Here is a 13626-nt window from a genome sequence, read left to right on the forward strand (position 1 = left end):
GGAAGAGAATTCTTAAGTGTTTTGCCAGGCAGTTCTCAAAGTTGCCTAAGGACATGCTTATTAAGGGACCGTAAACTACATTAATTTTTATTTCAAAAGACAGAAAGGAGTATCTTACCCTTCTAATAATGTTGGGATCATTACACTTTGCAAGTTTCCCAGCAAAAAGTTGAACTCCAAAGCTTGCAAAAACAAGCATTAATGTCAGCAAAAGAATGGAGACCTGAAAGAAATTGGTGAGATATCAAATCTCTTGGTAAAATATTAAACAGTAGGTTTGGTTTAAATAGCAGTATGAACAGGACTTTTTTGATAACACTATGAAATTCATGATATTTTGATAATATCTTTTAACTTCACCACAGGCCATTCATTTAGCCTTATTGGAATGTTAAAAGATGAAAATTAACAAATTTTGAATTTCTAGAATAAAAACATATGATTTTCATGTTAGGAAATGGGCTAAGATATTTTTGATATGACAAACTTTTCTAACTTTAAAGCCAACACTTTGATCTATTTTATTAAATGGAACAAAAGAAAAATGTTTAAATAATTATATTTTCTCCACTTTCTCAAAATGGATTTGTTTCTCTATTATCAGAGCATAAATTAGAAGGAGAGTGTTTTGCTTTCTTACGAGCATGATGGCATGTCAATGTGCTACTCACAGAGGATTAGAAATAAAATAGCCTTAAAGAAAGCAAATCTGTTCATTGACTCATGCTCCCTCTGCTGGAGGACTACTTTGGTTTCCATAGAGAAAAGTAGCAAAGAAACACTGAACACAACTATTGATTTGTACTAGGTAACTAATCTAAAATATATTTTAAATATACTAAAATTACACAGAAATATGATCAGGAGAGAGGCACAAATACAATCAGGGGGTACATTAGCAGTCAAGTGATATTCTATTTTTACTTCTAGCTGTGTGGAAGCCACCATTTTATGGCTTTATGGCAAATAAAATATGGAATTTTAAACACATCTTTGAAAAAATGTTAGAAACTCTATGCCTATAGTAACATTCCAAACTGTCTATAAAATACCTTAGAATCAACTGCAACTGCAGCTGTTCTCTCACAATAGGTGTGTTTCTGGAAAGCAAGATATAAACAGGTTTATCTAAATTAATTCATGTTTTTCATGCACAAGCAGAATACATCAGTAATAAAAAGAATCCTTTGATCACTCCTCTGTTGGTCAAAGATCCTTATGTAACAGATGGGTTGTGAACAATGAGCCTCTTACTTATCATTTTATCTGTAACCTGCTCTTAGCAGACCCTAAGTCAATGTTTGCTCCACTAAAATGAGTGTTTTTCCCTTCAATTACATTTGGAAATATTCATTACTGTGCATTCAGAGTACTTAAAGTAAGGTACATTTGTATGTTCCTTTCTTCGATTTGTTTTATATTAACATTCTAAAGATTAGAGACAAATTCTATTGCTGTATGCTTTGAGGGACATAGCAAATGAGATTATGAGCCCAAATGTGTTAATCTCTAATATTATTGTGAAGTAGGTGGTGTTGAATCTTCTTATCGTTAATTTTCAGATTAGAAAACTATAACCTAGAAAGAAATTAGGGTCAAAAATTAAAAATGACAATATCAGAAGATACTATGTCTTTGGATACTCCTTTCATAATCATTTCTAGAGTGGTTCTCTTTAGTTTAAGAAAAATATTTGTTGAATTAAATATACTAATAAGGTGGAAGTGTTTAGGGGTTAGGTTTCTAAATGTGTGTTATGCTTTGTTAGTGCCAAAAAACAAAATTGCAGACTCAACCTTGACAAGCAAGACTTACTTTTTTCTCTTGTTAGCTACATTAAAGAGTTGGACTATGGGCACTGGAAGCAAAGGCAATTGCGACCTACCAAAAAAATTTCCTTGAAGCCACTGAAAAGCTCTCGAACAACTTTCCTCATCTGTGGTACCAGTTTGAATATCCGCAAAGGTCTAAGGCACCGAAGTACCATGAGGAGCTGAGCTCCCGATTCAGCAGGTACATTTTGAGGCATCCAACAAAGAAATATCAAGCTTACCTAGAATGAAAATGATCATCTCTTAAATTTATACAATTTATCCTCTAGTATCTACATTTTCTGAGAGCCAAGCGACTGCACCTTTGCTTTAGCAGAGACTCCACATGCTATGTGGGACAAGTCTTGAATACATAGTCTCTTAATTCTAAACTATGAGCCCAATCTAGGCCCAAGCAGCACCAAAGGAAAGTCATCAGATATATGCAGGAGTGAAACAGGGGTGCCCACCGTCTATGTACAATAGTGCACTATGACCCTTCTTTAAACTGACACATGGCAAGGTGTCAGCAGGATTGAAATTCCTTTGATCAAAGATACTAAACTTCATTCTTGATCTTATGCTCACTATTTTATTAACGATCTAAACATGCTACAGCTAATGGTTACTGTTCTCCTTGACGTTTTGAAAATGACACTGATTTTATGCCTTCTTGGACATGAGAAAAAAATGAAATTTCTTTGGTCGCTTCCTATGGTTTCTCAAATTAGTTTAACCAAACAGTTGAATGGTCTTTCCTAGTCAGATATTTTGTGCGTTAGAATTGGGAGAAAGGTCCAACTACACTCACTTTAGTTTGCTTTTAGCAGTAAGGGGCTCACCAATCAATTATATACTATAGATTTTTTTTTTTTTAGTATAGGAGGCACAAGAATTGAGGGGGCACACTAGATATGCTATCTTATACCTTATTAAGGTATGTCTATGTATGCATGAATGTGGATGATGTATTTCAACCATATCCATGAATATTTAGATTTTTTAATGCATGCTTATTTGACTATAATGGACTTACTTTACTCAAGAATCAGTTTTGGCATCCAAATCTTTGAAACTCACATATCTCACTCTTGTACTAAGAAAAGCAGGAAATTTTACAAATCTATTACATTTTGCACTTAGGAAATAATCAAAAAGACTTACAAGATATATAAATATATCCATTACTCCACCAAAGTCCCTGATGACAGCAGTTGGGGTGAAAAATAAGCCATCTGCCATAATCTTCAGATTAAGTTCAATGCTCATGAATATCACAAATACATACTCGGCAATCTAAAATGAGCAAAAGCCAATTTGATCACAATGAATGGAAAAATTGCAGGTCACTGTTTTTCTTAGAAGCTGTGAGCTAAGATTCAGCAGTTGTACCTGCAACGTAGGTGCATGCATGACTCTTCGAAAGGGGGATTCGAACATCATGGAAATACAGGAGCAGATGGTCACGATGATCATGACCCAGTCCAGGTAAGTCACCAGTCCCAGCAAATCACTGCCAAGGACCAAACAAAACTGAGAAACACAAATGTTCCAGTAAATCCTGCTAAAGCGCAGAGAAGGTGCTTCTGTGATTCTAATAATGTGAATGGTATTTTTTAAAATGAATCATCAACTGTTTATTTCATAGCACAAGATAGCAAGAAAATACGGAATTTTTATGCAAAATGAAAGAGTACACAAAAACTTCAAATGTGCATAGGAAATGGTTTGTAAAGCTTACTAAAGTTGATGGTACTTTGTATTTTTCACGGCACCTGTGACAGGATCTGTTTTAGATCTGTAAGAGAGTAAACATATATTCATAGCATGGGCTTTATAACTGCAGCATAAAATCTCATTTTTACCTTCTTTACAATATACATTATAATATATGTTAACTATATGTGACTTTGGAAGGCAGAGAACATTAGATGAAAGAAAAATTAGAAGAGCTTGGTGCTGATACTTATGAAAGTAAAGTTTTATATTTCTCCAAATACTTAATTTTAGAATCGGAGATGCTATTCAACAATTTCTAACATGGATATTACAAAATTAAATTTTGGCTTTCCTTTAAAAAACTCAGTTAAAAATCTTTATCTTAGCAGCTTGAGGATGTTCCTCATAATTAGTAAATTAAATATCTATAAATTTAATAGAGTCCTTCACCTTGTATTTAACTATGATCTTGTGGAATAATGTATATAGAATTTCTTGGGGAGGGGATTTCTAACTTTTACTTTCAGGGAGCCAATCCTCAGTGAAGCTACAAATGGTGTTTCAACAAAGTCAATTACAACAAAGTCATCTTCAGTCCATGCCAACTGTACTGCTGACAAAGAGAATTACCCCACACTAAATAAAGTGGAGAATTAATAACTAGATGTTAACATGAAGGCAGCCAACAGGATAATTTCAGATGAAAAATCCACTTTGGAACTGAAAATCAAATCTAAATTGCCAATTTCTTCCTTTACTTTGTGAAAACTATGAAAGTCTTTCTAGAACAGCAGAAAGAACTATGGAGTGGCAGTCAGAGAGAGTCATGCGCTAGGTGGTGTCCTTGAGCGAAGCTTTTATCTTCTGGGGACTTAAGTGCTCTCCTCTGTTGAAGAAGTGGGGATAAAATGATACCAAATCATTGCTGAGGTCTCTTCCAGGCCTGAAATGTTATCATAGGGTATTAGTTTCGATGTCTGCTTAACCAAGTACTACAGACTGAGTGGCTTACACAATAGAAACTTATTTTCTCACAGTTCTGGAGGCTAGAAGTTCAAGATGAAGGTGTCAGTAGGGTTGGTTCTTTCTAGTGACTGAGAGAATATATGTCTCAGGCCTTTCTTTCCCTGGCTTGTGGACGGCCATCTTCTCCCTATGTCTTCATGCAGTCTTCCCTTTATATGTGTGTGTGTCCAAATTTTCTCATTTGATAAGGACACCAGTCATATTGAATTAGAACCCACTCTGATGACCCCATTTTAATTTAATTACTTCTTTAAAGTCCCTATCTCAGTTACATTCTGAGGTACTGGGGATTAGCACTTCAACATACCAATATTTTGGGGGGGGACGCAATTCAGCTCAAAACAGATATGAATATCATATGCTACTGATTATCAACAAAGATCGATTTACTTAAATGATATTATCAGGGAAGGTCCAATTACAGTGGGAAAACATTTGTACTTCTTCCAGGTCTCTTAATTTCTTCAGGATATTTATTTAAAGTTATGAGTGACAGAAATTCCCTTTCATCCATGGGCTGCCTGCTAAAATGGACATGAGTCATCACAATTAACGCATCCCCCAGGGTGACCATAGTGACAGCTTCTTGCAAATTTCTTCCTCGTGGGTAGAAATAGAGACACTAGCCAGTGGGTTTTCTTATAATAGTTGGTAATGGAAATACTAGTCAACTTTCTTTCTACTTTATATTATTCAAGAAGAAACTAACTGGAGTACTCTGATCACAAAGAAATTGTAAGTCAAATAAATGTGCTCAATGACCTTCACCTCATCATTCAGCCTTCCTTTGCTTCAGTATTTCCAAAATAAATATGGAGTTAATGACACTGATGCAAATGTATTGGGTGACAGTTAAAATGAACAAATAAAGATGGCTGTTAAGTGCTTCTAAACATGAGTTTTATATAAATGTTAACTATTTGCAACCTTTGTTTTCCACCTGGTTGGCCGCTCAGCTAATAGGAGCAGTATGATTAATTAGCCCACAGTTTATTTTGTGACCCCATTAGGATTACATGTTCCTTCTTCCTGGTATGACAACTCCCCCTGCTGTTTGTGCGATTCAGGCCAAACACCTGGCTGAAATTGAGTGTACTTACGCATTGAAGCGTGCACGGACCACCACCCGGCAGAAGTTTCTGAACCTGTGCTCTCGTCCTACTATGAACAGTGGCTTATCAAAGTACGGATGGTTCTCCCGCAGTTCCTCTTCTTGCACTTTCCTGGAAGGGGACATTTGTGCAAGAATAAGATTAAGAGAATGTTTGCCACTCCAAAATGAGAGCCAAGAAACACTGTAGCATCCTGTACCTTTTCATTTCTGCTTGCTCCTTTTTTTCTTGAATCATCTTTATTTCACTGTCTTCTCTTTGTGCATTTCTATATCTCACTGTATTGGAATGCTAGAAATAAATTAAAAGGGGCATATCAAAATAAATAATTATTTTGAAGACCCCCCCAAATGATCATTTTTTTAAAAATTGAAATCATATATATATATTTTAATGGCCACAGTCATCTTAACAAGGGCGGTGGTTTTTTTTGTTTGTTTGTTTGTTTTTTTATCCGAAGGATTTTTCTCAGTAAAAACATACATTGAGAACCAATTATGTGGCAGATACTTTTCTAGTTCTAGGGATACAGTAAAGGAAAAAACAAACAAACGAGCAAACAAAAACTCGGACAAGATCTTTGAATCTTGTGAGGCTAATGTTCTAGTCAGAGAAGACAGACCAAAATTAAATAAAAATAAATTAGAATGTTAGAAAAGTTTTAGCAGTCTGGTAAAAAACAAAGGAGAATAAAGAATGCTATAATCCTCCAAGTTTAAATAGATAGGTCAAAGCAGGCCTCAATAAGGACTTGTTATTTGAGCAAAGGCTAGAAGGGTGCAGGCCACTGGATTATTGCAGTGATGTGTTCTTCCACAGTAGTGAGTGAGTCTGCACACGCAATAGCCGGAATGCCAGTATAAGTGGAAAGAAAGCAACAGAGTAGGAGAAGATGTGGCCAGAGGGGTGTATATGTAGGGAGTCAGGGAGAGTAGATCATGTAGGACATTGATGCTAGTGTTTACTCTGTGGAGTTATTATTCAAATAACTTAATAAATTTTATAGAAAGTAGTTCCTAGATTGAATTATCTGTCTCTTCTATCATTTGGAATAAGCGAAAAAGAGGAAACTCTCTATTTTAAATTGCTTCTCTTATGTAGGAAATAATATTAAGAAAGATTTCTCATAATATTAGCAGAACCCCTGTGACTATTTGCTATGGAGGAGACAGGAGCAGATTTTTGTTACACCTCTATGTAGAAAATATAACAAAATATCTTTGAAGAAGAAATAAATCTCTGAATTGAGATAATTCAAACAGAGCCTTTTGTTGTTTATTTTTAAACATATTTTCAAAGCCATGTTCTAATTTGATTTTGAATTGTACTGTGCATTTCTAACAAATTCCATTAAAGGACAGTCCTTTGAACTAGTGCTGTCTCTCTGAATTTTTACCCCCAAATTTTTCGATGCACTATGGTCGATCACAAATTATACTAAGTACACAGGCCATGTCTTCGATCCAGTCACAATTCCATGTTGACAAAATGGTGGATCATATCAGACAGAGCTATGTCTTAAAAACTCATGTAGGTAATATGTTTGTGTTAACTATATGTGACTTTGGAAGGCAGAGAACATTAGATGAAAGAAAAATTAGAAGAGCTTGGTGCCTCTCAAAGCAATGGCTTAAAAACTCATGTAGGTAATATGTTTGTGTTAATTAGAACCGTGTACCTTGGGTAATGGCAATATGAGGTTGTTCTCATTACCAACTTCTTCCATTCTCAGTTTTACCTGGAACACTTAGTAAGGAGAGTTTACTCAGATTAAGATAGAAGTTTCTTGAAAGCAGATGGAGTATGATGAAATATTTGAGAAATTCTTAAGAAATAAGAAGTGAAGGGAAAGACAAAAACAAAAAACTGTAAAGCTTTGCTAACTTTCTCTCGCTAGACTTTTTTTCTCAAATGATATCCTTGGCCCTGAACACTAAAGACTGCTCTCTCAGCCAAGTTATCCAGTCAATTTAAGACATTTTAATCTCGTCTTCACTACTGATAATTACTAATATGTGCCTTCCATTTCCCATAGTAATCAGCGTGGTAGAGCTGCTGGTGAGTCTAACCTGGAAGGTAGACTTAAGCTTTCTTGGGTGCTCTTGGATTTTCATGTGATTCTCTCCTTCACTCACCTGGGGCTCTGGGCTCATGTATGAGTGTAAATTGACCACCCTCTAACATTCCCTGCTTCAAAATCTCTACTTTACATTATTTCAAACTATTTTATTTTTCTTTATAGTACATAGTCAACCTGTCACAGCAATAAAAAATAGAATAAAAATCACCCAGGAATTATTATATATTTGTTTAATTGTTTACCATCTCTTTTAGTAGACTGTAAGTGCCTGCAGGGCAGAAATGATGTCTTGTTTACCCACTAGCCCTAATCACTTATTATTTGGCATATAATGAACGCTTGATATATATTTGTGTTAGTCAATAAACACGTTAATGATCTAAAGTCTAAAAGCAGAGAAATTATTGGGAAATCTTGTACAGATTCAACATAAAAATTCTTTTAAAAATAAATTTTTATTTCCTAGTATGTCAAATTCTGAAATAATGGGCAGTGGATCTAAATTCTAAAATATTTGAAATTGTGTAAAAATTCACTGTTAATAATGTGAATCATTCCTATAAAATGCTTTGGATGTCTTTAATTTCAGTCAAATATAACTGATATGTCATTTTTGTGTTGTTATCTCAACAAAGGCATGTGGGATGTCTGGAATTTTCCACACTTAACTGTCAATTTTCTGTACCTGATCTCCTGATCTCCTCTGGTAGAAAATCTTAAGGAAATGTGACAATGTGACAGAAAGACCCAGGTACTAGAATCATCTAAGCAGTCATTTAAGTACATTTTCATAATCATTTTTCCAAAATCCAAAGCATTGCTTAGAACTTACATCTTGGGTCAGAGTTTCAAGAGATTTCCCCCTGCTGATCCTCTGGCTGTTTGATCCATGTCTTAGTGATCTAAAACAACCACAGCCAACTGGTCAATAGGTACATCTCAAGACCAAATTTTGATTTAAGCAATAATGATTATTTTTAAAAAATAAAACAACTTTTCTTAAATAAAATAAGCGTATTTTTTTTTTTTTTTAGCAAAAGCTTTAGTCTATCCAAATGTCTTTGATCTTCAGAAATTTTCCTTCTGATTTTAAAAGTGAGAATTTGGCCATCACCAAGGAAAATATTTTTCAAAGATCTTTTGAATCTTTGGCTCTGATTGTGAATTTTATTATTACCATCAAGATAATAGAGCCATCAAGGTTACCATCAAGGAATAGAACCCATATTTATCTTCTAACTAGGGCTGTATAAAGTGAACACTTCCTGTAGAATTCCTTTTCTTAGTGTCTATGTAGCCTTGTCTCCTCGTGTATTTACCTGCGCTCTTGGCGGATATGATGCTGCACACTGAGAATTGACCTTTCCTTTGCTGGCTGCCCCTCAAATGATCCACTCAGCATGCGCTGTCGAGTGCAAGCTCTAGGAAAAAAAAAAAAAAAGGGAGCCCAAGATAAATGCATGATCTGTACACTTGTGATGAATAATACATAACTACCCATTACTCATTATTTTTAAGGAAACACCAACGGCAAGGCAAAATACAGCAAATGACACACAACCATAAAGGAAAGGGAGCTTTAGTCTTCATGTCAAGAACACTTACAAAGCAGAGCTGTCATCGCTATGAAGAAGGAAAATAAACAGAAAATTATTGCCCCTCTCCACCTGCGTGTTTTCCCTCCCCATCCCCCAAGTAGGACAGCTTCTATCAGGATTCTGTAAGTAAGTAGTACAAGCCTGACCACAGTTAATCATGATGTTGGTTTTGAATTTACGGGAGGTTTCCAACAAAAGCCTTTGGGAAGGATTTATCTATCCAGGCCCCTGGGATAATGAAATATATGTTCCAAAAAGATTTTGCAGAACTCTAAGAAAATTGGAAAGTGTGAGGTTAGATAGATGCACAAATTAGCAGTAAAAAGAAATAACTAAAGCTGTAATTAGTACCTAGAGAAACTTCAGTCTAAAGCTTGTGACTTACAGGTATTCAGTTACCATTTTCTTTGCAGCTACAAAACTATGAAGACTTTTAAAAACATTTTTTTTTAATTTTTTTTCACAATTGGGTGACTCAGCATCTGTGGTGTGAATGATTTGGAGAGAGAACAAAATTTCTTCTCCAGAAAGCTTTCTCCAACTGAAAATGACAGAATTTCCCTTATCATAGTAGTCAAGTGCAAAGAAAATAATATAGAGATTAAGAGAGCTGTGTTCCAGAGGTGAAACTGTTATGAACTGGTTGAGTGACCTTGCAGTTCAGTCCCTGTATGGGTAACATGAGGAGAAGGCCTTGATTTCAAGGAAAACTTATAGGCTTAAAATAATACGATTTTATGATATGAAAATCTTACGACACCATAATTTGTTCAACAGCTGATCACATGTACTACTGTCATTGTTTAACATAACACTTATATGTATTTTTCCTAACCTGTTACCTAAACTGGCTTTGAATTTTATTACTATTTGTCTCAAAGTTAAGATCTTTGAGAAAAGATCTGTGTCTGTTTATTATATATAGAACACCAACTTTTATGATACCATGTGTATATTTAAGTACTTAAAATGCCTTTGATGCTGATGAAGATAATTATGGTGAATACTTATGAAAAGTTGTACAAACTCAATGAATGCAAATGCATTATAGGAAATAAAGCTCAAATAATCAGTATTCTTAGTTTAATAAGCAGCATGAATCTTTTTGAGATAAATTCCAGGTCAAAATTTTTTTGAACAATAAAGATTTATGACAATGATATGTAGAAATTGTGGTTATTCCCAGGATTACAATGATGTTTCATAGGGAGATACATTTATAAGTCTGGCTGAGTTGACAAAGATGTAGCATGGTATTACGTATATTAAAAATTGTTCAACAAAAAACTGAAAATTATGAAGCCATTCTGAGAAAATCTACTTGGGTAATGGAGTTATTCTGACATAGATATACAGATCCCTGCCATTTGTGTAAACTGTCAAGATTTAACCTTCAGCCACTGTCTTAGTAACTCATATTTTTTTGTCACAAGACTCTCCCCTAAATTAGTTGAAACCTATAGACCTTACATGCAAAACACATACAAATGGATTATAACATACCCATTTGAGCTAGGTGCCTTGCTATGTTTGAAGTGGAAGAAAATAACCAGCTTTAAGCTGTCTTTGCTAAAGGACTGTTGGTATTGTTACTGGACTAAACTGGTCTGGATGCTTGTGCACATCAAAGCCCAATAAGATGCAAACAAGAGTCTATAGCAAAGAAAGTGAGGATTTATTTTGAGGAAGTGGCCCACCCCTGGAGACACATGCTCAAAGATCTGGCTCCCTGATGGCTTCCAGGGGATGGGTTAGATAGGGGAAAAATCATTAATCATGGTGACTAAGGGACCTAGGGTCATGGTCAGGGTCGTGGTCTCTACTGATTGGTCAGTGCTAGGGTAAAGGATAGCTGATCAATGCACCTGGTCCTAATGGCAACCATGGCATCACTTCATCTGGTTTTGGTTGCTTTTCTGGGTCTGGAGCTGAAACACAACTGAGACCTAGGATGTTATCACTAGTTTGACCAAAACTCTGTCTCTGTGGTCAATAGACCCAAAACTCTGCTCCTAAGATTATTTGATGCCAACCAGAATTTCATTGTCCTGAGGGCTCAATGATTAAGGGAGTGCACATGCAAGGGACAGAAGGAGGAAGGTGAGCCAGTGTACTAAATGAAACCAGTTTGAATCAAAAAGAAAGGAGAAAAAGTCATGCTAAAGAAATGAAGTTTTTGCACGGTTACAGTGTTTCCCCAACAGCTCAGTCTGAGGCTGCCTGGGCATTATTACTGGAGAAGATTTAGCACTGCATTTAACTGATTCTAGGGCCTAAAGGATGTCCCAGCACCTGGGTCAGCATAACACACCCGCACCTGCTGGGTTGCCTCTGTCGATCTTGCTGAGACCCCTTCTTCTGACTATAAGACAAACATCTCTCTGGAGACCCTTTGGCCATTGGAAAGACTCCCCCTGCCTTGTGACATCTCTTCTTCCATCTTCTCCACCAACAGTGTGGCTGAAATGGTGGTGAGAAAGCAAGTCCCTTTTTCTCTTTGGGTCAAGATCACTCCACTCTTTCCCACTGGGACTGTAGGATTTGGAAAATAGTTCTAAAAAGAACTGATATTTCAGCTATATATGTGAATCTTTGTTCTCTGTATGACTCAGTCATACTGGGCGGTGTGGCAGGGAGCTGGTTTTTAGCTCCACCCTGAGATCAGAAAACCTAGGCTTAATCAGGTTGAGACAACCACTTAAATGTGTGTTAATACTTAAAACCATTTGTTTTAATTTCCTTTTCCCACCACTTTCTTCTATGTTTATAACACTGTTTGCTAGCACAATCTTAAACTAGATAATGATGGGGGAAAAAGTGCTCAGTAACAATGGGCCCATTAAATCATGTAACAGGTGAATTCAGAGTTCAGTAGAAGCCAAGCATACACTTTAGAAGTTTCCATTTTCTCACTGAGAGGTCCCTGCCAGGGTCTTCCTTGAGCAGAGGCTGCTTACCCACCTTCTCATTTCCTGGCCTCCAAAAGAACCTACATAATCTGAGCAAAGTGAAGTAAGGTAGATGGGGCCACCTTGGCTTGGTAAGAGGTACTCTGTTGCCAGCACCACACTTCCCAGCACTCCACGTCCAAGTCTGGTGCCAAAGCAAAGTTTAACAGTCTCCATCTCCATTTAGCAATGGTCTTGTTCAATTTCTTCTTGGATCAAATGCTTCCTCTTTCCAAGTGAGTATCTTCAATGGCTTTTGAATGAGAAAACTCAGTAGGTGCTCCATAAATATTTGTTAAATGAACGAACCTTGTAATTCTGTGAAGGTCAAATATTTTAATTTCTTTCTTGATTATTTCATGCTTATGAAGCATGGACATAATCACAAACAAAACAGCATGTGTTTGAAATATGCTTTTTAAAGGGGAAGTTAAATAATCTTAATTTTATCTCAAGCTGGAATACTATGCCATCTCAAAATTAGCTTCACACCAATGATAAATGAGACCCTGAGACAGCAATGAAAAAAATCAGATATTATTTCTTGCAAGTAGGAAATTTATAAACCTCTATATTCTATGTGAAATCTATTAAGGGAAACCTGAGTAAGCCAACATGAGGCTGAGCTAAACTCATTTCAATATTACAAATGGGAGATGTGATCTGTTGAGAACATGGTCTCCACATATTGTGTGTTACAGCAATCTAATGCTAAGCTGAAATAGTAAATAATTAAGGAATTAAAAAATTTTAATATTTTACCAGTAAGCAATTTGAGACTTTTACTATTTTACCAATACTTGAGTAAAAGACTCACTCCAAAAGAGTACTTGAATGTTCAATTAAATTATACTTTGTCACTTAAAATTTTTCATTTGAATGTCGATACCTTTTGGTCTCACATAAAGATAAAACAAATATGTTTTCAGGAAGAAAATGTTCATTTATTTGCTGCCTAGAGAAAAAGCAAAGATAATGGTATTGAAAAAAATCACACTGATCATCAGGGTAGGTCTTGGTCTCACTTGTATTAGGGGAAAAACCATGTTATTCAGGTCTTCAACATCTCAATCTCTTCGTCATGGCACACACTGGAAGGACCAGTTTTGTAGAAACTCCATCTAGTGGCTTAATATAAAAATATTGGTCTGCCAGGTTGGCCTCTGGATCTGGGAGGCATGAGGCTTCAAGTATCTGGTGAAAAATAATGAACTCTTTTGTCTTGTCTGAGTGAGGAAATTCTCCATTATGTAGGCATATGTAATCCCTTTATTCCTACTCCCTGGAGGAGAATCACAGTGAGGCATTTTCCTTTTTCCAGTCGAGGTCAAT

At 35.8% G+C, this 13626-nt stretch overlaps 1 protein-coding gene across 3 annotated transcripts in view; it reads right to left on the reverse strand.

The window, feature by feature from the left end:
* Window positions 1-13626, reverse strand: part of NALCN (sodium leak channel, non-selective) — a 407611-nt gene that overhangs the window by 52492 nt on the left and 341493 nt on the right. For all 3 annotated transcript variants that reach the window (XM_054574357.1, XM_054574356.1, XM_054574358.1), the window contains 9 exons: window positions 9068-9169; window positions 8581-8650; window positions 5868-5959; window positions 5657-5779; window positions 3553-3609; window positions 3204-3324; window positions 2976-3107; window positions 1886-2053; window positions 119-223 (listed from right to left, as the gene is read on the reverse strand). In XM_054574357.1, coding sequence (XP_054430332.1) covers window positions 119-223; window positions 1886-2053; window positions 2976-3107; window positions 3204-3324; window positions 3553-3609; window positions 5657-5779; window positions 5868-5959; window positions 8581-8650; window positions 9068-9169 — 970 coding nt within the window. The remainder of the gene's footprint in view (window positions 1-118; window positions 224-1885; window positions 2054-2975; window positions 3108-3203; window positions 3325-3552; window positions 3610-5656; window positions 5780-5867; window positions 5960-8580; window positions 8651-9067; window positions 9170-13626) is intronic.

This window comes from Pteronotus mesoamericanus, unplaced genomic scaffold (assembly GCF_021234165.1).
Source record: "Pteronotus mesoamericanus isolate MK-2021 breed Mesoamerican mustached bat unplaced genomic scaffold, CSHL_Meso_final contig_26, whole genome shotgun sequence".
NCBI lineage: Eukaryota > Metazoa > Chordata > Mammalia > Chiroptera > Mormoopidae > Pteronotus > Pteronotus mesoamericanus.